The sequence below is a fragment of the Siphateles boraxobius genome, unplaced genomic scaffold, assembly GCF_051911475.1.
Source record: "Siphateles boraxobius isolate OS27281-9 unplaced genomic scaffold, OSU_SipBor_1 9, whole genome shotgun sequence".
Taxonomy (NCBI): domain Eukaryota; kingdom Metazoa; phylum Chordata; class Actinopteri; order Cypriniformes; family Leuciscidae; genus Siphateles; species Siphateles boraxobius.
Genome location: NW_027509219.1, coordinates 30,422,210 through 30,441,410, shown reverse-complemented (window position 1 = coordinate 30,441,410; position 19,201 = coordinate 30,422,210). Strand labels below are relative to the sequence as shown.

The 19,201-nt window shown below is 38.0% G+C and overlaps 1 protein-coding gene across 1 annotated transcript; it reads right to left on the bottom strand.

The window, feature by feature from the left end:
- Window positions 1-108: 108 nt before the first annotated feature.
- Window positions 109-19,043, bottom strand: ampd1 (adenosine monophosphate deaminase 1 (isoform M)). The gene is made up of 15 exons (XM_077223629.1): window positions 18,895-19,043; window positions 14,800-14,965; window positions 11,845-11,950; window positions 11,221-11,386; window positions 10,186-10,405; window positions 7,700-7,829; window positions 7,418-7,612; window positions 6,966-7,097; window positions 6,718-6,881; window positions 6,509-6,635; window positions 5,660-5,823; window positions 4,378-4,498; window positions 4,080-4,253; window positions 3,864-3,974; window positions 109-637 (listed from the first exon to the last, which is right to left on the bottom strand). The coding sequence occupies exons 1-15, from the start codon at window positions 18,914-18,916 to the stop codon at window positions 482-484; spliced, it is 2,154 nt and encodes a 717-aa protein (XP_077079744.1). The 5' UTR covers window positions 18,917-19,043; the 3' UTR covers window positions 109-481.
- Window positions 19,044-19,201: the final 158 nt, after the last annotated feature.

Genomic DNA, 19,201 nt, shown 5'->3' with positions numbered 1-19,201 from the left:
CCGAAAAAAGTTAACCAAGGTTAAAGAGGTTTGGAACAACAAAGTTAAGTGAATAATGACAGATTTGTCAACTTTGTGTTAAATATAAGAGCAAAAATCGAAACAGTATAGATTTTAAATATATATTTTGTTTATTGAGTCAACTGTATGTAACAGGCTTTTTTTCCAAAGCAAGACCACTAAAAAACATAAGGATACAATAAACAATAAGGATAAAGATACAATAAGGCACAAAGGGGATGTAAACTTAGTAAACTTCAAACTGTAAACAGCAGTAAGACCTAAAGATCAGACATAAGACAAACTTCACAAGCCAACAAACACCTGTGTACAAGAAGACTCTGCTCTGGAGTGTTATTTCTCATTAAGATAAGCTCTGTCTCATTGACATTATCTCATGGGCTTCACAATAATATTAGCCAAAATGTTGTTGTCAGTAACATAATTTAAAGAGTACAGAACAAACACTTTGCATGTTTTTTTAGTCAGCCATCACGCCCTCCTTAATAAGGTTCAGCTCATAGCACTGGGTCTCGTAGCGGTAGGCCATGCGAATCTGAGCCACGTTGGTTTTGCGGATGTCGTTTCCCTCTGGACCGTCCTTCAAGTAGTTGGCACCAAGGAAGTGAACCTTTTCCTGTTTGTGTGAGAAAAAGTTTGTTGCAGTGTGATTATCAAAATTGAAAGGTATAAATTATTAGGCATCAAATTTCAACAAAAACATTGCTTAACCCTGGTGGTGACCACTACAAATGTGTAATATATATAACATATTATATACAGGTCCTTCTCATAAAATAAGCATATTGTGATAAAGTTCATTATTTTTCATAATGTAATGATAAAAATTTAACTTTCATATATTTTAGATTCATTGCACACCAACTGAAATATTTCAGGTCTTTTATTGTTTTAATACTGATGATTTTGGCATAGAGCTCATGAAAACCCCAAATTCCTATCTCAAAAAATTAGCATATTTCATCCGACAAATAAAATAAGTGTTTTTAATACAAAAAAAGTCAACCTTCAAATAATTATGTACAGTTATGCACTCAATACTTGGTCGGGAATCCTTTTGCAGAAATGACTGCTTCAATGCGGCGTGGCATGGAGGCAATCAGCCTGTGGCACTGCTGAGATGTTATGGAGGCCCAGGATGCTTCGATAGCGGCCTTAAGCTCATCCAGAGTGTTGGGTCTTGCGTCTCTCAACTTTCTCTTCACAATATCCCACAGATTCTCTATGGGGTTCAGGTCAGGAGAGTTGGCAGGCCAATTGAGCACAGTAATACCATGGTCAGTAAACCATTTACCAGTGGTTTTGGCACTGTGAGCAGGTGCCAGGTCGTGCTGAAAAATGAAATCTTCATCTCCATAAAGCTTTTCAGCAGATGGAAGCATGAAGTGCTCCAAAATCTCCTGATAGCTAGCTGCATTGACCCTGCCCTTGATAAAACACAGTGTATATATATATACACACAGGTCCTTCTCAAATAATTAGCATATTGTGATAAAGTTAATTATTTTCCATAATGTAATGATAAATATTAAACTTTCATATATTTTAGATTCATTGCACACCAACTGAAATATTTATGGTGTTATGGAGGCCCAGGATGCTTCTATAGCAGCCTTAAGCTCATCCAGAGTGTTGGGTCTTTCGTCTCTCAACTTTCTCTTCACAATATCCCACAGATTCTCTATGGCAGGCCAATTGAGCACAGTAATACCATGGTAAGTAAACCATTTACCAGTGGTTTTGGCACTGTGAGCAGGTGCCAGGTCTCCATAAAGCTTTTCAGCAGATGGAAGCATGAAGTGCTCCAAAATCTCCTGATAACTAGCTGCATTGACCCTTCCCTTGATAAAACACAGTGGACCAACACCAGCAGCGGACATGGCACCCGTGACCATCACTGACTGTGGGTACTTGACACTGGACTTCAGGCATTTTGGCATTTCCTACTCCCCAGTCTTCCTCCAGACTCTGGAACCTTGATTTCTGAATGACATGCAAAATTTGCTTTCATCTGAAAAAAGAAAAAAGTTCATCTTTGGACCACTGAGCAACAGTCCAGTGCTCCTTCTCTGTAGCCCAGGTCAGGCGCTTCTGCTGCTGTTTCTGGTTCAAAAGTGGCTTGACCTGGGGAATGCGGCACCTGTAGCCCATTTCCTGCACACGCCTGTGCACGGTGGCTCTGGATGTTTCTACTCCAGACTCAGTCCACTGCTTCCGCAGGTCCCCCAAGGTCTGGAGTCGGTCCTTCTCCACAATCTTCCCCAGGGTCCGGTCACCTCTTCTCGTTGTGCAGCGTTTTTTGCCACACTTTTTCCTTCCCACAGACTTCCCACTGAGGTGCCTTGATACAGCACTCTGGGAACAGCCTATTTGTTCAGAAATGTCTTTCTGTGTCTTACCCTCTTGCTTGAGGGTGTCAATGATGGCCTTCTGGACAGCAGTCAGGTCGGCAGTCTTACCCATGATTGCGGTTTTGAGTAATGAAACAGGCTGGGAGTTTTTAAAAGCCTCAGGAATCTTTTGCAGGTGTTTAGAGTTAATTAGTTGATTCAGATGATTAGGTTAATAGCTCGTTTAGAGACCCTTTTCATGATATGCAAATTCTTTGAGATAGGAATTTTGGGTTTTCATGAGCTGTATGCCAAAATCATCAGTATTAAAACAATAAAAGACCTGAAATATTTCAGTTGGTGTGCAATGAATCTAAAATATATGAAAGTTTAATTTCTATCATTACATTATGGAAAATAATGAACTTTATCACAATATGCTAATTTTTTGAGAAGGACCTGTATATATATATATATATATATATACACACATATATATATATATATATATATATATATATATATATATATATATATATGAGTGAATAATTTGAATTATTAATTCCATATTATTAGATATAGAATAATTGTTTTGAAGTTTAAAAAAATCAGTGTTGTTACTGTTAAAGGGGTCCTATTACGCCCTTTTACGTTTATGTTTTCATGCTTTATTGTTAAAAAAAAACAATATTTTGCAAATAGCACCTCTCCCCCCAATCTGTCGCAAACACACCAATTTCGATGAAGTCCCTCCTTACGAAATACAAAATGTGCTGTGATTGGTTAGTTGGCCCAGTGTGTTGTTATTGGCAGACTTAGCCCTGTGTTTGGGAAATGTCACGCTCCTTAATAACTGAGTTCTTCTCTAGTGTAAATATTGAGGATAGCGTCAATTTCAAACCAATTTGAGCCCGATTCAGACCCTGACAATGTTAACAAACAAGAGGATCGTGTAGAACGGATTTCATGCATGGACTTTGCAAGCACGAATTTCACAGGACGTTTCTGAGTGGTTTGTTTTTGTAATTTTCTTATACATTAGAGATACAATGTTATCCACCATTTAATTGTGATCTTTGTCTAAAATCTGAGGTACTACAAACAGTAATCGATCACTAAACATGGTTCATTTTCCTAAGGAGCGGTGAACTGCCTAACAGAAGCGAGAGCTTACAAAAGCAACAGAAAACAAGCTGTTCTCCGTAAAATGTGCAGTGTACAGATAAAAGGTGGGGTTATAATGTTCAGGAACAGTGTTTAAAATACGTTTTAACCACTGTAAGTTCGTCAGCCTTAGGAAGGTCAAACACATGAGTTCTGGAAACGCTGTGGAAAAAACTCTTTGACATAGCGACATCACTGCCTTCTCTAATGCAGCTCAACCAGGCCTCATCCCCTTTTTATGCGTATTTCGTGGGTGGGGATTATTTAAATGAGGAACATTGTGACTTCATTAGATTGGGAAAAATCGCTTTGTAGTCCAAACGAGATGTGTTAATCAGGTGACCTCACCTCATCAGACAGGCCGCTCTGGAGAACACTGTTCCTGGAAATCTCACACATGTCACAGGTGCTGAGCTTGAACACCTGGGCTGCAATGGCATACTCCTCCATCAGGGGCTCCTATTGATGCAGGAATTCAGATCAATTCAAAGACATGATCAAATCAAAGGAAACCGAGGGAGAAGATTTGCAGTTTTACATATTGAAAGGGGCGAAGCCTCACACCTTTGTGTAGTGGAACTGCATGGGGTCGTCGGTGGACAGGGAGACCATCAGTCCCTTCTTGTGGAACTCCAGCAGAGGGTTCTTGTTGTACTCAAGGAACAGACTGTTGTTGCTGAGAGGAGACATAGCAATGGGAATCTGGGCCAGGTAATACAGGTACTGCAGGACAGGGCTCTGTGGAACATGAGGAGACAGTGACTGTTGTGATTCTTTCGAAGACCGAGAAAGAGCATGAGGGTAAGATGAAGTGGTAAGATGAAGGATGCCCCCTAATGGTCAGGGTAAATGGTGTATTAACCTTCTTGAGGTTGAGGCCGTGAGAGATGTTGTCTGCAGTCATGAAGCAGGCCAGCAGGTGAGTGACAGCTCCAGCCTCCCCACAGTGAGGTCTGAACTGGAATGTGTTCATACCTCTTTCCCTGGATGCCACAAAAACACAAGATTACTCTGGGCTCTATAAACACATCTTTAATTTAAGTAATGCTTTTATTCAGCAAGTATGCATTCAAATAATCAAATGTGACTGTAAAGACACAAATTGTATTTCAGGTAAATGCTGTTCTTTTTTAACTTTCCATTCATCAAAGAGTCCTTTTTTTTCCACAAAAATTCTAAGCAGCTTAGCTGTTTTCAACATTGATAATAAGAAGTGATTCTTGAGCAGCAAATCAGATTACAACAATGATTTCTGAAGGATCGTGAAAACTGGAGTAATGATGCTGAAAAATCAGTTTTGCATCACAGGAATAAATTACATTTAAAAATATAATAACATAAAAAACAGTTATTATAAATTGCATTAATATTTTACAATATTACTTTTATATTTATTGTATTTTTAACCAATAAAAATATGGTGGGCATAAGATACTTCTTTCAAAAACATTAAAAAAAAAATCTATGATTTTTTTTTTTGTTGCCAATTTCATTGTCCAAAATAAAAAAATTATCAGTCAACATCAATACAGATTGTTTCAAAGCAGCTTAACAGCTAAAAAATAATGATCAATGATGCAAACAGAAAGCAAACAAACAAAAAAACAGCTCTAAAAATTAATAGCACACTTCTCCTCGTAAGCTTTACAACTTGAAGTACTATTCATGTCCATGGGACAAACAGTGTGGGATGTATTATAGACCTTATTCAAAGCAGCGGCATGACAGGTATGAAAGTGAGGCTGTGAGGGATAGACTTGCATGTGTTTTCAATGGCATCTGCTGTAAAAAGCTGTATAAAGCTCTTAGGTCACTTATAATTTTCCACAGCTCATATTGTTGGGAGGTTTTTGTCTACTGAAATTTCTAAACACAGCCTACGACGTAGCTACAGCATGAGTTCCACGCATAAGTATAAATTGGGCTTTACAGCCTCGCTTTCATTCCCGTTAAAAATCAAAGATGGCACAGATGTGAATAAGGTCTATACACCAGTTTAAAAGTTTAATTATTTAGGGTCAGGGATTGAAACAAACCCCTAACTTCAATTATAAGCAATCATAATAGTATCAAGTACAACAATTATCTAGTCTATAAATGTCCTATAGCTAGTTTTTTTCTTTTTGTGTTATTGAGATACTCACTTGCGCAGCTGGTTGAGTCGGGCGATGTTTGCATACATGTAGTAAATCCAGTAAGTGTATGAGGGGCTCTTCACAATGTCCCACTCCTCAGGCTTGGGGCTCTTGGTGGAGAACATGTGACCGCTGTGTTTGGATTCATCATCCACACTGTCAAAGCCTGTCACCTGCAGAGGGACAAAACACAGGGATGGAGGGGTTAACAGACTACATTAATATTGTGAAATATTATTACAATTTAAAATTATTGTTTTATAGTATTTTATAATGGAATTTATTTCAGTGATGGCGAAGCTCAATTCTCCAGTCTTCAGTGTCACATGATCCTTCAGAAATCATTCTAATATGATGATTTGCAGAGGTGGGTAGAGTAACCAAAATCTTATAGAAATAATTACTCAAGTAGAAGTAAAATTAATAATGTTATTAATTACCTGAGTAAGTGTAAAGAAGTATCCAATGAAAAGACTACTCAAGTAGTGAGTTATAGTTACTTCGGATCTGATTCAGAACAAGCAAGGTGATGCTGGAGTCAATAAAGCATGTACTACAATAGAAACATTTCTTATTTATTATCAATGTTGAAAACAGATGTGTTGCTTAATGTGGAAAACCATGATCCAATAAAAAAATAAACTGAATAGTTCAAAAGAACAGCGTTTATTTCAAATAGAAATCTTTCGTAAAAATTTTGTATGTATTTTTCCCTTTCGATCAATTCAATACGTCCTTGCTGAATTAAGTATTACTGACCCCAAACTTTTGAACATTACTAGTATTCTGTATTTATGAGATAAAACTTGTCTCTTTGCATATGTATTCACTAAAATTATATTTGCCAAATTCACTCACATGCTTCAAGAAGACACTAAGCTCTGGGTTGGCGTTAGGGTCAATGGTGGCCTGGAAAACAGGAAGGAAGATGTTTTCCAGCATCTTTCCAAAGTGTGGCACAAAGTTCTTGGCTCTGAAAATGTCACTACAGGGAGAAATAAAAGATATACTGTTAGTACAGTTTTCACAAAGAGACTAAGTGCGAGAAGTGAAACAGATTCACGTACTAGATTCTGGGCACTTGAATCATCCACTTGAAGTGAGGAGAAAAGACCCTGTGCTTGTTGAACCAGCTGGCAAGCTTAGCCCACTCATTAGGATTACAGCCATAGATGGACAGACGCGGCTCTGCGTACTGGTATCTGGCATCCTCCAGGTCACTAGCAACTTCCTGTGAGATCCCAGAGATTATGGCTGGTTTGATTGGTTTCCCGTAAGTGTAAATGAGTAATGCCATGGTTCACCCAAGTCTTACCTTGATAATGGTGGCAAAATACTCTCCAGATATGTGGTTCTCAGTCTTCATGTAAAGATCACGCAGCTCACTGGCACCCACAGGGTTGTACTTGGCATTGAATTTATCAAAACGCTGGAATGTTTGTCTGCCCTGCATGAAGTCAAGCAAGGAATAACTGTAAATAATTTTGAAGTCATCACAAACAACAGTTTTCGTAGGCAGTTAGGAGTGCTAAGAATACTGTCATAACAGCTGAGGATACACCGGCTAAATTTTGTAACCCATGTGATGGTCTAAAAATACAGCATATGACAACTGCATAATGAGCAGTGCATAGTGCTGTAAGGATACTTTGACATATTGTTTTTTTTTTAGAACTGAGCGTCTGTGGTGATTCTCTATACATATTCCTCCAAAGTTTGGGTAAGCGGGCATGGAAGGATTTGTATGATGTGTTGTGTGATACCTACAGCATGCACATCCAGGGAATCTACAGTCAGGTCATAGGGATGCAGGTTAAGAGATGCAAAAAGCTCCTTCATGGTCACTTCCTTGCCCTTCAAAACATGCACCACCCGATCTGCATCCACACGGTAGGACCTCTTGATGAAGCGGAGGAGATGCTTCTGGTTCATGCAGGCAGCAGCGTGGATGTGAGTATCAACCTACACCAGCGAGAAGGGAAGAACAACATAACTGTAATAACAGTTTTTTTTAAAGTATAAATTACATTTGGCTGTTTTGAGTCATACCTTTCTGCAATTGTAAAAGTCTCTGTGGGGATTTTTCTTCAGCTCTTTCATTTCCTCCATCTCATTTAACATCTCATGTACATTGAATTTTGACATGAGGAACTTCAGACGACGATGAGTGTATGTCTTTCTAAGGGACAAAACACAAGCATCCATTTAGAAAATAAACACATTCTTATTCTCTATAGACTTTCATTTGTTTTAAGGAAATTTATATTTTTAATTAGCTAGCATGCATTAAATTGATAAAAAGTGAAAATAAAGACTTTTACATTGTTACAAAAGAAATCTATTTCAAATAAACGCTGTTATAATTAAGTTTCATTAAAGAAAGCTAAAAAAATGTATACCGGTTTCCACAAAATTATTAAAGGGTTAGTTCACCCAAAAATGAAAATTCTGTTAGTATTTACTCACCCTCATGTTGTTCCAACCCCGTAAGACCTTCGTTCATCTTCGGAACACGAATTAAGATATTTTTGATGAAATCTGAGAGCTGGATCACTCCTCCATACTAGTCCATAGGCTTCTTGAGGGATTGAACTTGCCGGCCTCGAAAAGTTATTAAAGACATCGTTAAAATAGTCCAAGTGACTACAGTGGCTCAATCTTAAGTTTATCAAGCGACGAGAATACTTTTTGTGCGCAAAAACAAACAAAAATAACGACTTTATTTCAACTATTCATTTCCTGTTAGGCCTCTAGTCAGTTAACTTAGTGTAATAGCGTAGAGCTACGTCACACGTAGGCTCACTATTGGCCAACACTGGTCATGTGTGTGATACGTGTGACGTACAACAACAGAAGCTCTACGCTATCACACTAGTGAACTGACTCGAGGCCCACAGAGAAGGAAATGAATAGTTGAAATAAAGTGGTTATTTTTGTTTTTTTGCGCACAAAACGTATTCTCGTCGTTTGATAAACTTAAGATTGAGCCACTGTAATCACTTGGACTATTTTAACGATGTCTGTAATAACTAGAGATGCACCGATTACAATTTTCTAGGCCGATTCCGATTTCCGATTTTTCGTGAGTTTGGCCTGCCGATACCGATTTTAGCCGATTCCGATTTCATTTTTTCTAACCACTTTACAACAAACACAAATGTTTATTTTCTATCTTTTCTTTAATAGAACATTTTACATAGAACATAGAATTTTTTGTTAACAAATTAAATAAAATAGAACTATATAAATTATTACTCCTGGTGTGGGAAATCCACACATATCTAAGTGCAACTTTATGGTATGGAAGAACCATTTTCATTTCCATATATTCAACTAAAAAAAAAGTGATATATTTACTTATTTAGGAAACTAAACTTCTGTATGAAAACAGGTAATGGCAATAAAATAATATATAAATAGCAAATAAAAATAAAATAAATATAACCTTGCAGTATAAAGATGTTTCTCAACACACACACACACACACACACACACACACACAGGCCTATTGCAATCACTTATACATCAATGGCAAGTTTTATTTCGCAAACAGTTGTTCTCTCGTCTGCCACATGTCCAGCCAGGCTAAAGGACTCTGCGCCGAAACCCCGCTTCACTGCTGCTCACGCGCTGCTCCTGCTCTCGGTGTGAATGCACTCATTGATTAACATTTACGCCGGGTAAAAAAAAAAACCGCGCTGCTCACGTTTGCGGTGTGAAACGGCTGTAATTCACAAGGTTTCCTACATGTGCATTCCGTGTGCACGTGTGATGCTGATGTTGCGCCATGTTAATCATGCGGCGCCTGAGTGCATTTGACCGGCAAAAAAATCGGAATATGTCACACTGACCGGCCGATCGCCGGTCATGGCCGATCACATGAAAATCGGCCGATTCCGGTCATCAGCCGATCAATAGGTGCATCTCTAGTAATAACTTTTCGGGGCCTGCAAGTTCAATCCCTCAAGAAGCCTATGGACTAGTATGGAGGAGTGATCCAGCTCTCAGATTTCATCAAAAATATCTTAATTCGTGTTCCGAAGATGAACGAAGGTCTTAAGGGGTTGGAACAACATGAGGGTGAGTAAATACTGACAGAATTTTCATTTTTGGGTGAACTAACCCTTTAAGAAGCACGACTATTTTCAGTTGTAAAACTGTTATAATTTCTTTAAATTATAAAAAAATACAATTTAATTTTATATTAAAAAATAATTTAATTAATAATAAAATGTTTCTTGAGCAGCAAATCAGCATATTAGAAGGATTTCTGAAGGATCATGTGACACTGAAAATTCAGCTTTGATCACAGGAATACATTGCATTTTATCTTACTGATCTTACTGATCCCAAAGTTTTGAACAGTAGTGTATATCATAAACAAATAGTGAAATATGTAACACGGATTTCGACTGATATTTCATCACATTAAATTATTTATGTTTTTTCAAATCATGAAATGGAAAATTTGAGAATATAATGCAGACAACTAGAGGTAATTTATTAAGCATCATGCAGGGATTTCGTGCACGCACGTTGGGCCCTGAGAAATCAAGGTGATGAGGAAGTTCATGTCATCGAGGAAAGTGGCAAGTTCTGGACCGGGGTGGTTCAGAGGCTGGTGTTTATCAGCAGATGCTGCGTCTTTGTAGACAAAGATAACACCATCCTTCATTCGAGCAACGTAGCCGAGGTTAGGTGGGAAGTCCTTAGTGCAGAAAGGATCCTCACCAGCCTTAGGAGGAGAGGTAAAGACTGCAACCCAACAGAGACTGTTATCATTATGTATCACTATATTATGTTAGTTTCCGAGGATTATAGTCATCTGTTAATCCCTTGATTTACTACAGTTTTAACATGTTAAATGAATTTGCCCTGTTTGGATCCGTTTTCCTGGGAAATCGATTTATTTTTATCTTTAGTAGATAAAAAAAAATGACCCTTATCAACCTTGATTGACATGGCAATAAAATGTCTATCACACTATTTTGGCAGTTCATATTTTGGGTGGGTTTTTCTTGGAGTGGGCAGGTTTTGCTGAGCGTTTGGGCTGGAAAGCGTCGACACAATCTGGCAACACTGTTCCGAAACCCTTCACCTTCCCCAGCTCCACCTGTATAGATCTGCTACGGGGTGATTGTACAGCAGCAGTATGTCTTGCTTGCTCACAACAGTGTGTCATGTGTGTATTGTAAGTGTGCGTAAGACAAAACACATTAACATTGTCATATTCATTATTATGCCAAACCCTCAGAGAGTTGTCATGTCAGAACTAATATTTCATTCATTAATATAAGTGTTTCTCAGCGTGAGGACGGGACAACCTTTCACTCACATGAAATTGCAGAAATAGCAAATCACATCAATCCAACAATCAAATCAATTCCCAATGGACAAAATCAAGTCCCACCCAAAAAATTTTCTTGTTTGAGAAGCAGTTTCGCTCGGATATATGTCACTATAGGAAAAAATAAAAAGACTATCACAACTTCTGTTTCATGCCGATTTTAACAAATGGAACCTTATTGTAACTAAATTTTTATCATAGTATTATAGTATACAGTTATTACCTGGAAGCACCTGATCTTCTTGTTTCCACTGCTCTCCTTCAATTTTGCGTAAGAACTGAGATGGAGTGGTGGGGAATCTCTGGAAAGCTAGCTTCATGTACTTCTCTCTGATGGACAGGGCACGGTACAGACCCTTACAGGACACCTCAAAGTCATCCATGGTGACCTGCAGTACAGTTTGGATTGTGTGAAATGCCAAAATGCTTGCCCTGATTGTTAAGTCTGAAATGCATATATTTTTAATATGAAAAAGCGATAAGTTAACATACAAGTAAATGTATTATGAACAGTCATAGAAAGCATTACAGTGACTGAGTGAAAGTATATATAAATGCGATTGCATCCCTGATGTCATGTTAAGTTTGATTCTAAGAAAAGAGTAGGCTGATGACTACAGGTGAAAATGAATTCCTTATCTCTCTTAAATCCCCCTTCTAAATGTCAGATATAGATTTCAGAAACCAAATCCAGGGGTGGGCTCCACCTGCTTAGATAGAGAGACCCCTTGGCTGTACTATTTCTGTTGGTCTTGGTAAAGGGCAATATATAAATCAAAACTTACATAACATGGGAATATCCCAGTCAGTTCCTGGAAGTAACAGGAAGTTATGAATTGGAACATACCCCAGCAGCATAGTCACCAGTGATGGACACTCTCTGAAAATGAGGCACTTCCAAGTAGGTTGGTTGATCCTCTAGCTCATGGTGAGTGCGGCTGAGATGCTTCTTACTGTGTGGAGATTGGTTAAAGATGAGGTTGGTTAGTTTTGAGTAAACTTTGTACTAAATCACGACTTCCAGGTGCAAATAAGAACTGAACCCACCAAAGAAAGCCAAAACAACGATTTTTGCAGGATATATACTACAAGAAAAAAAGACTTGTTAAATATATAATATATACTAAAATAATTTTATATAATGAACTTTTCCATAGAATTTTGAGGTTACTGAAATCTTTGTTGGAAAACGCTGTCAAAGCATTAAAGGGATAGTTCACCCAAAAATGAAAATTCTGTCAGTATTTACTCACCCTCATGTTGTTCCAACCCCGTAAGACCTTCGTTCATCTTCGGAACACGAAATAAGATATTTTTGATGAAATCTGAGAGCTGGATCACTCCTCCATACTAGTCCATAGGCTTCTTGAGGGATTGAACTTGCCGGCCTCGAAAAGTTATTAAAGACATCGTTAAAATAATCCAAGTGACTACAGTGGCTCAATCTCAAGTTTATCAAGCGACGAGAATACTTTTTGTGCGCAAAAAAACAAAAATAACGACTTTTTTCAACTATTAATTTCCTTCTCTTTGGGCCTCGAGTCAGGTTACTAGTTTAACAGCGTATGATCTGTTGTTGTACGTCACACGCATCACCCACATGACCAGCGTCGGCCAATAGTGAGCCTACGTGTGACGTAGTTCTACGCAATTACACTAATTTAACTGACTTGTAGGCTCACTATTGGCCGACGCTGGTCATGTGTGTGATGCGTGTGACGTACAACAACAGAAGCTCTACGCTTTTACACTAGTGAACTGACTCGAGGCCCAAAGAGAAGGAAATGAATAGTTGAAATAAAGTCATTATTTATGTTTGTTTTTGCGCACAAAAAGTATTATCGTCGCTTGATAAACTTAATATTGAGCCACTGTAGTCACTTGGACTATTTTAACGATGTCTTTAATAACTTTTCGAGGCCGGCAAGTTTCAATCCCTCAAGAAGCCTATGGAGGAGTGATCAAGCTCTCAGATTTCATCAAAAATATCTTAATTTGTGTTCCGAAGATGAACGAAGGTCTTACGGGGTTGGAACAACATGAGGGTGAGTAAATACTACTCTGAGTGAACTATCCCTTTAATAAAAGACGCGCAAAATTAAGTCGCGTATGCCGCGTTTTCATGTGGCTTGAGACATAAACTTGCTTGCTTTTCGAGCGCTGTCGGATCAGTATCGGACGATACATCGACAAAACGTAAGTACTGTCATTATTTGTCCGTCTATTATCATTACATATCACAAAATCTAATTTTTGTGTATTTGTTTGTCAACATGTTTTGTTTACAACATATTTTAAACAGTCGATATACTTATAAATACTGATATACTTCTGCGTCGAACCTTCGCCGTATGCTATATGTCGGTTTTCATTTATATTTCTGTGTCGACGTGCAATTACACATGCAGACCGCTAATTGGCAGTGTCCATAGGCTACACGTGCTACACACAGCCTATGCCGTAACTACGGCGTAAAATGTAACAACGCGTCAATTCTACACAGACCGCAAGCACTGTGATTGGTCTGCTAGAACCCCTTCCCCTCTGGTAAAAAAAAAAATAGCGTTACATTTCCTCATACCCATTTCCGCTTGCTGACTACAAATTATCTGTTCTTCGATATTAAACCACTCAAGCTGCAACAAAAGACGCTATTTGCCACCATCACTGCACTGCTTCTCCAACAACGTACACAAGAATCTGCTTCTTCAGCTTTTGCCTTGATACTGGGGTAACACATCAACATGCCCGTGGACACTGCCTACTAGCGGTCTGCGACTAAGACAACAATGCAGAAGTATAGGCTCAAGGCCTCATTATGCTTCTGTGTCAACTCCACGGCGTAGCTACGCCGTCACTCCTACGGCGTCGTGGCCGTTTTATGGTTCTGCGTTAAGTTGAGTTGCATCACGGTGCATCTGACCAATCACAGCCTTTGTGGTCTGCGTCGCCTCGACGCGTAGTTAAAATTTTTTGGAGGTGCACGTCGGGCTACGGCGGAGGGGTTCGCGGCGACGCAGAGGGGTCTGCGGGGGTACGCCGTTGATTCGACACAGAAGCATAAAACAGGCTTTAAACCCAAAACCAACGCATAGCCTATACAGCTTAAGGCTGATTTATACTTCTGACACAAAAGTAAATCAGCCTTCATTGTTTAAGGTTTGCCAAACCCAAAAGACAATAACAACAACATATGGAAATAACCTTTAAAAATAAAATTTAAGAAATGACTACAATCAAATAAATAAATAGTACTTCTGACGAATACGTTTACATGATGTACACTCACAGTTACATGAGAATAAGTTTATTCCTCCCCTCCTTGATGGTGGTGGTGGCGGCCATGTTGAGACCACATGTAAATATTTTAAATGCCATAGTTTATATGCATTTCTTTATTTTTTTGCAAATGAAAATGGGATTTAAGAGAAAGACATGTTCAATGAGATGTATCATTTTCTAAATGCACGTCTATGTTTCATTCCAGATTTGATCTTGAAAACAGTTGACTTTTCTCCTTGGTGATGTATGCAGGACTTCCCCAATCAATCCGCTTAAACCTCGCCACTGCAAGCTCATGTTCATCTGCCTCAATTTTTGACTGCAACACCCACATCTCAATATCAACAAACAATGCATAGAACCAAGTCACCAGACTACATTTTCTATTTTTCAATAATCTGTTATAGCCTACTCAGTTGCACTTTACAATATGGAAGAAAAAAATATGTTGCTACATTCATTTCGACTTCAATGTACTATATTAAAAAAAGGAGTTATATAATTATGTAACTGCACTGACCGCTTCTCTATGTCATCATCCTCGGCTACATGATAGGCCAGCTCCTGGTTGAGGATAGGGCAATCGTCAGCCACATCAAACAGGGAGATCTCCTCACGGACGTCTTCATCTTTGGTTTCTGATGCAAAAACACGCTCTGCAAGCGCACGTACACGATCATCCGTTTCTGGTAGAAAAGAAGCAGCAGCACCAAATTGGTTTCAATGTTAAATAACTATTTAAGGAGACAGCGGTCTACCATTATAATTTTTTTAAAATATGACTAAAAAGCCCCAAAGCGGTTAAGATGCATCAAGTGAGATGATGTTGGTCTTTATGGTAAATGCCATAAGGGCACAATAAGTGAACCAGTACAACCAGCTTGTACTTATATAAAGCATCTGACTGGTTTAAAAGTTCAACAAAAGTTGATAATTCTTATAGTTAAAAATATCTAAAGGACAACCAGAGCATGCTTTTGGCACAAGGAATTTTTTTTCAGAATGATTCAACTACTGAGTCACTGTGATCGCAAGCAGTGAATGAGCAAAATCTCCCATGCAGAGATAAAAAAAACTAGTATGACAAATTCATTGAGCCAATACACAATTCCGCAGAACCCAAATCATAACTTAGAAATGACTAATTGAAAACAGACAAGAAAATATGAGCCCTACATCCTAAAAGCGTTTAAGAATCACATTAAACATGCACAGAAATCATCAGTCTAAGCCAGAACTACACAATTTAGTCATTTGTTTGCTTATGAACTACAATGAGGTGCACATTTTTTTCAGGTGAATACAAATTTTAATTACAAATTATATTATAAATACCTTTTTGCTCTGACACTCGAGCAAGAAAATCTGTCTGTCTGCAGAAAAGTTAACAGTAGTGATACTAACTTAAATATTTCTTATTTGTTTTACATTATAGCATTACGTTATAAATATTACTAGAACAAAACAGGGTTAAACTTTATTTTCAAGTGTCCATGTTACAGTGAGATAATACATTTAAGTAATGAGTAACAATAATTAACTACATGTAGTTAATATAAAGTTTGGTTTAGTTGCATGTAATTATGCACAATTTATAGTAATTACTATAACTACATGTAGGCTAATGTGTAACAAAGACTCTAAAAAATAAAGTGTTACCCAAAATAGATTTAAATTACATTATGAATGCCAGATTTTTAATATAGTCTCAGACTTTTGGACCTCAATGTATATTTTCACCTAAACAAACAAGTGAATAAAATATACAGATGGATGTTTTGCCATTATTGTGTTGCACTGAAGCAGTTTTAACATGTCGATCTCGGACGGGTTCCTTTATACTTACTCCCTGCTGATTATTCATTCCCCCAGAGTGGGTGAGGAAGATAAAAAAAAAAATTTGGAAAGAAAAATGAGGTTATAGGTTAGACTGAGTTAGTAAGCAACACATTGGAACTGTCAGTTTATTCACATTTGAGGGATAACATGCCACCTGAATAACAAATATTTTGGTATTATTAAATACAATCTCTCTGCATTGCAGACAACAGAATTTTACAATAAACTAACAATGTCAACATGAACCTTTGTATTTAGGCTATAAATCACAGTGACTGATGGGGTATAGTGAAAAGTACAAAATGATGTAAAAAAACACAACAAAAAAACACATCAAGTCAATTGGGTAGTATGGTCATTGTCATGTCACTATGACTTTATTCACAATGCCAAGATTGCAGACACTTTCAAAAGATCCCAAACAAGGCTTAACATTTCACAAACAGTGTATCACTATCTGTTCTCCTCACATAGAAGCAAACTTTTATTTGTTATAGTTCACTTTCCATGATCATACTTTTTTTAAACTGTTTAATTCAAATTACAATTTCAATACCTGCTTCAGCACATATTTAATAACTAAAGCTCAGTTAGAGGCCCCAAGCAAGCACCCACATCATTGGCCCAAACCACAATCCACAAGGGTTGCGTCCAAAATCGTACTCTCTTAAGTTGGCACTTAATCGTTTTTTTTTTTAAGATTTATTTTTGGCGTTTTTACCTTTTTTTAGGATAGGACAGTAGCTAGACATGAAGTGAGGTTGGAGAGAGGGGATCGGGAAAGGACCACGAGCAGGGACTCGAACTCTGGTCGCACGAAGCACAACGGCGCTACATGTCGGAGCACTTGCCCAAGAGGCTATCGGCGCCAACTAGTTGGTACTTATTTTGAATAATTACTTTGCGACCATTGAAAGGTATGTTATTGTATGAATATAATCTGGATCACCATGTTGTAAATATCACGTGGCCTACCAGTGTCAGTTGCGTCACTTCACTGTCATGCACCAATCCTCTCCCTTGGCTTATGGGAAAGTGTCCATCATAATATACTCACTTTAGAATCTTGCTGGAAGTAGTAGGCATTCTTGGTACTTTTAGCCTACTCTTTTATGAGTACTGAGAATTTTTGTCACATATGTTTTCCCCCTTCTATAGAAGTATGTGATTTTGGATGCAGCCAATGTCAATGTCATGGATCGTGAACACTAAACAAATAAACAACTTATTTATACTAAATAATATTCAACATCTCTTAATTCACATTCTTACCCTCAAAAACTTTCTTTAAAAAAAAAACACATGCCTTGTATCCACCTGGAGTTTCATGGTAAATCCCTTGGTTTTGAGATTCCCATATCTACCAGGTCATGCTCACCCCTCTTTCCAAACACACAAACAATCATCCACCTATGATTCCTTCCAATACTTACGCTTCTCCTCTGCTGGGTTAGTAACATGTATGTACCCGTCAGATAAGGGACAGGATTCATGTGAGAGAGGCAAACAAGAGTTTGAGTGTTATAACAGCCTGCTCAATAACTCTCTCTGAAGCACAGCCATTTAATGGCCTTCCCTGCAGCCTCGAAATGATAGTGTTTCTATTTTTAAACTTGGTGATATTAGTGACTGATATCCTATAACAGTCTGCAAATTCAAATTCAGATTATTCATAGCCTGCGCATGGGAAGCAGCATATCTAGAAATATAATTCTCAAATCAACCCAATATCTTACGGAGAAGAAAAGAATCAGTACTATCATAATCAGTGCACATACACTTGTGGTTATAAGTTTATATACACCTTGCAGAATCTGTTTTTATGGTAATAATTGTAATAAAATAAGGGTAATCATAAAAACATACTATTTTTATGATAACTCATTAGCTAAAATTATTAACGTCTTGCAGATTATGCCAGGTGTATGAAAATATATGAGCACAACTTAACTCGCCAAGACCCTAAAATATTTATGATGTAAAATTAAATTTCAGGTGAGTGATGGCAAGTCAGGCATCAGCATGACATTTGAGCCACCAGAATCCACTGACTAGCAAAAGGTTATCCTGCATTTTCAAGCAAGACTCCGTGTGTTGTAACTAGTGAGTCATAACTCATAAGCACAACCTCGTTAATGGAGTCAGATCTTACACATTGCCACAGCAGCAAAAAATTAAAATAAAAAATAATAATTCAGTGTGAACTCCTGCATGCATACATAAGACAGCCTATCTGACAACATTTTCAAGAGTGCATAATGATTGCACTTCAGTCTATATCTAAACGTGTGGATTAATCCATCACAGGTGTTAATGAGGCAGTAGCAAACACTAACGCCTCTATTTTCATTCTGCTTCCATTTTTTAAAATGTCAGGGTGTTGGCACAGTTGAAGAATGCAATGCCTGACAGTTGCTCTAGTCTTTGAATTAAAGTCCCTAAAATACCTCATATATCACCACTTCCTGATAAAAAACAAATGCAGTTGTTCTTGCCTACTGTATTTGTTGTACAAACTTCTAAGACTTCATCGGCAAAGAAATAACTATTTGGACACTCCCATTCCTGGATTAGTTTCCGTAAGAGACCACAGTGGTGTCAAGAACTTTTGCAACATTTTAATATTCTTCAATTAACTTTGCATACACATCTATTAAGCAATTATATGCTCAGTTGAATGTTTTCTGTGATGTAAAGCAAATTTCATAGATGAATGCAATGTTAAAACCAAATCTTCTCTTTGTGTGTTGGATTCAGGTGGTGAATGGACACTCACCGGGCAGAGCGACTTTGGGCATGTTGGCTTTTGGTTTCTGACACTATCACTCTTCCTGCAGAAAGCTGGTCGGTCCGACACTGAGCCTCGGTAGCGGGGAAGTGTGCAGTTTGACACTGCAACAGTGCAATATTAAGCAGTGGTTGCCCAGTGTAACCAGAGCCGTGTACCCGCACTGGATACGAGGGGCTTGACGCTCCAGGTTCTGTGTGTTCAACTCTATTTTAAGTTTTAACAGACAGACAGATTCAAGTGCAAGCTCACACATGGAAAAGAAGATATTATGTAAGTATACACACATGATGGA

Excerpts from the sequence above, each read along its gene's own strand:
- ampd1 (XM_077223629.1), bottom strand. The coding sequence starts at position 18,916 with ATGCCCAAAGTCGCTCTGCCCG. Across the intron at positions 14,966-18,894 it reads GCCCAAAGTCGCTCTGCCCG|AAACGGATGATCGTGTACGT; the intron begins GTGAGTGTCCAT and ends CTTTTCTACCAG. Across the intron at positions 10,406-11,220 it reads AGAAGATCAGGTGCTTCCAG|TCTTTACCTCTCCTCCTAAG; the intron begins GTAATAACTGTA and ends GTTGGGTTGCAG.